Source organism: Symsagittifera roscoffensis, chromosome 2, assembly GCF_963678635.1.
Source record: "Symsagittifera roscoffensis chromosome 2, txSymRosc1.1, whole genome shotgun sequence".
NCBI classification, from domain to species: domain Eukaryota; kingdom Metazoa; phylum Xenacoelomorpha; order Acoela; family Convolutidae; genus Symsagittifera; species Symsagittifera roscoffensis.
This window is the reverse complement of record NC_087063.1, coordinates 82360890-82365837: the sequence shown is the minus strand read 5'-3', so window position 1 is coordinate 82365837 and position 4948 is coordinate 82360890. Positions and strand designations below refer to the sequence as shown.

General features: G+C 34.3%; 1 protein-coding gene across 1 annotated transcript; it reads left to right on the top strand.

The window, feature by feature from the left end:
- The first annotated feature begins 1074 nt into the window (after nt 1-1074).
- On the top strand, nt 1075-3137 carry LOC134839435 (cytochrome c oxidase assembly protein ctaG-like). Its single transcript, XM_063854982.1, has 3 exons — nt 1075-1496; nt 2178-2367; nt 2733-3137. The coding sequence occupies exons 1-3, from the start codon at nt 1146-1148 to the stop codon at nt 3059-3061; spliced, it is 870 nt and encodes a 289-aa protein (XP_063711052.1). The 5' UTR covers nt 1075-1145; the 3' UTR covers nt 3062-3137.
- The last annotated feature ends 1811 nt before the right edge of the window (nt 3138-4948 follow it).

Sequence of the window (4948 nt, the reverse complement as noted above, 5' to 3'; positions counted from 1 at the left end):
ACTAGCAATTCTACACATTTTTTTTTATAGCATTCCAAAGGTATTACAAATTTAGATACTCACTATCAGCAGTTTCAGCACTTTTTTCCCGTTATTTTGTCTTTTCCCGTTTTCAATCAGTTTAATCAATCAAATTTGAAATTTAAAAACATTATAAAAACATTCCGATTTTTTTGAAACTTTCAAGTCTTGGTAAACTCTGAAATTTTTGGTTTCTAAATTAGTTTCAGAGCAAAAATAATTCACTGGACCCAGCTCTTTGATTTGGTATTCACCAAATTAAATCATGAGTCGGATTAACAGCAGGCATGAAAGATGACTTTCATCAACAAAAAAGACTTCTAAAACTTATTCTAAGATACATTTTTCATCTCCCATATTACAGTACGATGCAAATTAAACAAATTTACGAAGTCTTTTTTTGTTGGGTTAAATCATTTTTCATACCTGCCGTTCATCCATCCCGCCCATTCAAATCAAATTGATTAATTCGAGTTTCACTGGGATAGAGGTTGCGGTCTGTAGAGAGTGCGGTCTGTAATTAAACATGTAAAACAAGACACGTGACAAAACTTGAAATTCTGTTCGAAAATTAAGTAAAAGCTTTCTTTTGCTAATAATCTTATATTTTCATGCTCAGGCAAATGAGAATTTGAAAACGTTGAAGTCGAACTTTTTTGCGTTTTCAATTGAATTTTCATGTCAATTTTATTTAAATTGTAATCTATTATATTCTTTTATAATTCCAATATAATCGACATAAAAATAAAGGATTTTTAATAATGGATTTTTTTCACCATAAAATCGATTATTTTACTCTGCGACCACAAAATCACCAGATACTTGATTAGTAAAAGAATAATTTTTTGTTCGACCATAAAATCGCCATATAATAGATAATAATAGGAGAAACTTCGGTGCGGGAAGCAACCTTATTCTTATAGTTCAAAGAATTTGAAACTTTTGTGCTTTCGAAATAAATGTACCAACATAAAGCTTTTGGCTGCGATAATTACTCATCGTTCATTAAGTTGCAAATGGCTCATTTTCTTCAATAACGCACGAATATCTGAAAAGTTTCGCTGGGTTGGAAAGAAAATTGTTTTCAGCTTGAAAGATGTAAACTTTCAGAACAACTGAAAATTATGACAATTTTGACCGCCGTCGTGTTTGGGAGTCTCAAACGATGTGCCAATACTACCAGACCTCTAAAGCACACTAGCTTCAGTTTGTTTTTGCCACGGTCAATTATTTCACGAAGGGGCTTTTTCACTCTTTCTCGATTGTGCAGACCTTCGTTACGTGGTGTTATTTTGGGAATTTATAGATGTTCGAGCTCAAATGAAACCGAGAAGCTGAAACCGAGGGAATCTCGGACGCAAAGATGGCAAGATTCTGAGTCTAAAAAGAAAGAAAACAGAAATTACGCACTCTATTTCACCTCTGGGTTTTTTCTTTTCATCGGTGTTGCTTATGCCTCTGCGCCACTTTACAAGGTAAGTCTGAAAATATATTCTCATGAACTCACAGTCTTTCATTTCATTTCATAGTCTTGTCTCATAGTCAATCCATTGCAAGAGAACCTTATTGATTTCATAAAAAATGTTTCTTTTTAGAAAATTAATTCTTCTCAATCCGATATACAAAGGCTGCAGTGTTTAGATCTAGCTATTTTTTAAAAGTTTTCGCGAATCATTTGGATTATCTTGAGTCCTCGTCCTTTTAGAAACCTGATTTTATTATTTTTTAATGGGCAGTAGATGGATTTCCTTAACCGGTATCGACTTAGGCCTTTCTTTTATTTTTCCCAACCTTAATTCGTCTGTACTCTCGTGGGCCTTGCTTTCGGTGGGGAGACCGATTTTTACCGTGGCGGGCCCCACCTTGAAGAGGCAGATGACACTGGGACCCCTCCAACTGTGACCTTGTTAGGAGAAGACGTTCGTCAATTTCATATTACGGTGGTATGTAAACCAGCCGAAAATACATATACACAGTGATATATAATAGTTATGTAACAATGATGTAACAGTTACGAAAGTTAAGCTAATTTCATTCATGTAATGTAATTTTCGGCTGGCTTATATACTGCGCGCAGTTTCGGTTGGCTTATACTTCGGCTGGTTTATTTACTCTCCATATAACAGGCAATAAACTGACGATATTTTGTTGTTCAGGCCTTCTGTCAAGCTACTAACTTGGGTGGGGAGTTGAACATCCACTTGAGGGACGAGAAGGCGGAGAAGTTGGCCTACATTGACCCCGTGAAGGAGTACGGGGAGATCACAGTGCGCTTCCACTCTGCCAAAGATGCGAGGATGCTGTGGGACTTCAGACCTCAACAGGAGACGGTCAGGGTCTACCCGGGTTAGAATGAAACCGCTGTAATGTCTAGTAAATTATGTGAAAGTTAACATCAAAGTTGTTTATAAATTTAATAAATTCCACGCCAATTTAAGTATTAAGAAATATTAAGTATTTAAGAAAAAAGTTAAATTGTTCACAAATTTAATTTTTCATTTTCGACTATCGATTCTCTGCAGTTTTAAAATATTTTGCCAGCTATTTTTTAAATTAATATATGATTTTACAACAATATTAGTATAAGTTGATATAGGTCAGATAAAAAAGACGTGAATGACGATGTTTTGTAGCAAAATAGTAGCATGAATTAGCGAACAGAGTATCCCTCGCCCTTTTTAAAATTACTTTTTGCTCATATGTGCCTTTAGGTGAAACGGCGCTTGCCTTTTTCACGGCAACGAACCCCACCGAACGGGCCATAGTTGGAGTGTCCACCTATAACATCATACCCTACGAAGCAGCACCCTACTTCAACAAGATCCAGTGCTTCTGCTTCGACGACCAGAGACTGGAACCCCACGAATCAGTAGACATGCCAGTGTTCTTCTACATAGATCCAGATATTGTCACTGACTACAGGTGCAGAAACGTTAAGGAGATCGCCCTAGGGTATACTTTCTTTGAATCAAAGGGGGGCTTGGAGGTCCCGCCGGCGAACAGTCCGACAGTTGCAAAGAACTTTGAAAAACAATATTGATGCCATATGAATCGAGGTTAAAATATATTAGATGTGTTAGATGGCAAAATGAGATCGAATTAAAATTCTGATTGTAGTTTTTCATTGTTTTTTTTTGAGTTGAGGAGTTTTAGTTGGCTTCTAGATTTTTAGAACTTAGCTAAAGATGAAAACGCTTCTGAGTATGAAATTGTACAAAAACTCGAAACATAGATGGGAATCTACGAAGAATTTTCTAAAAAATAGTTCAGCGTCGAGAAGAATTTCACAAAAATTTTCTTGCTCTCAACTAAATAGTTCTGAATTTCTTCATGCCCTCTGTATATCATGTTATTTTAAGCAGGTTTATAGTATATAAGTAATTTGTACCGATGGGATTAGCAATTTTATTGAATTCAGATGCTAGTTTTTTCCTATGAAAACAACGTTTTTCGACAGTTAACTGCTTGCTTGCAAACTCATATTTGTGGAAGTTAAAATTAAATAATCTATCCTGCAATCATTACATGTGGCTCTTCAGCTGGTAACATCCAAAAAGGTTAAGTGGCCGCCTAATTTGCTACAAATTTTTTGGTTCACCTCGTGTTTGATTCACCTCATTCAAGTTTGATCCAAAAGTCTTCGGCTTAGTTGCATTATCTAGTGTTTTTAACTGGAGTTCATTCAGCATCCAGCAACAATTTTTGCAAAATTTAGGTAAGGGTAATGTTTAAAAGTGTCCTATTTGCTATTCGAATTCAAGAGACCATATGTCAACCCGGCTCTAATGCTATTTTTTTTTAGAATACTTTGATTGATGTTTATTGATCAAGGTGTTATTTTTTCGATGTTTTTTGACTAATTATTCTGTGCTAATTTTTTGAATTATTTTTTGAAGGGTCTGCTTGTTATCACCTAAGTAATTTTTTTAGTATAGCCATTTTTTACTGGCTGTTTTTCTTGAATATTGATTGTATGAACACTGTTTTCAACTAAGCTTTTGCGTGATTTTTCTGTGTTCTAGTTTTTGACCGAAATTTGTCATCTTATTTGATAAGTATTTTTTCAAAGGGTGTATCTAATGCAGCTCTCTGACTAACTTCCTAGTTTCTAGCGAATGTTTATATTAGATTTTAATGTTAACCTTGGCTTATTTTCAGCTACTTTCTCAAAATTTTAGCTTTTCTCTCAAAAATATGCTCTGATAGTTTATCAAGTGCTGTGAATTTGAAAACTTCGATAATGCTTTCAATGTAACGCTATTTTGCTGCTGCTGGAAATTAGCTCGTTGAAAATTGAAAACTGTCACAGATCACTAATTCAAATAAACCATTGTTTTTTTTGTAATACGAGTATTGTCCCATCGTTTCCTGTCTAATTTTTGAATCAGTTTTGTTACACAAATATTTTGTTATATTTATTTATGATTTATAATTTTGAATCATTTTTGTTATGATAATCTTTCTTCGAAGAAAAGATAGATACACGTTTTGTCAATTTTCTCACCGTGGAAAAAAATTGTGCAAAGCTGATACCATTTTGAGGCATGTGAAATGTTTCTTTAATTGTTTTTTCAACTTATGCTTATTTTCACGAGCAGATACCGTGTTAGAGTAACAGACTATATGCTTTTCTCAGTTATATTTTCATTGCATTATAAAAAAATTGATAGCCGGAGCTCGAGTAAAAAAGATTGTCAAAATAAGCAATAGTTTGTTCGCTCAATATAGCAAGCTTCTTATTTGTTCGAAAAAGTAAACTACGATTTAAAATTTCGTAATACAAAAATCGTAGGAGTAACTGCATTTGCGCGATGTCAATAGAAGCATTTTCTTAAATATCAGCCAACTTGAAATGCTTATTCATTTCAATATGTGTTGTAAGCCCGTGTTAATTGGCCATTGTAGCCTCAGAACTATATTAGTTGTT

What these genes read in the sequence shown, in the direction of transcription:
- LOC134839435 (XM_063854982.1), top strand. Translation starts at nt 1,146, where the DNA reads ATGACAATTTTGACCGCCGTCGTGTTTGGGAGTCTCAAACGATGTGCC. An exon ending in CCTCTGCGCCACTTTACAAG is followed by an intron (nt 1,497 to 2,177) that starts GTAAGTCTGAAA and finishes TTTGTTGTTCAG; the next exon opens with GCCTTCTGTCAAGCTACTAA. An exon ending in GACGGTCAGGGTCTACCCGG is followed by an intron (nt 2,368 to 2,732) that starts GTTAGAATGAAA and finishes ATGTGCCTTTAG; the next exon opens with GTGAAACGGCGCTTGCCTTT.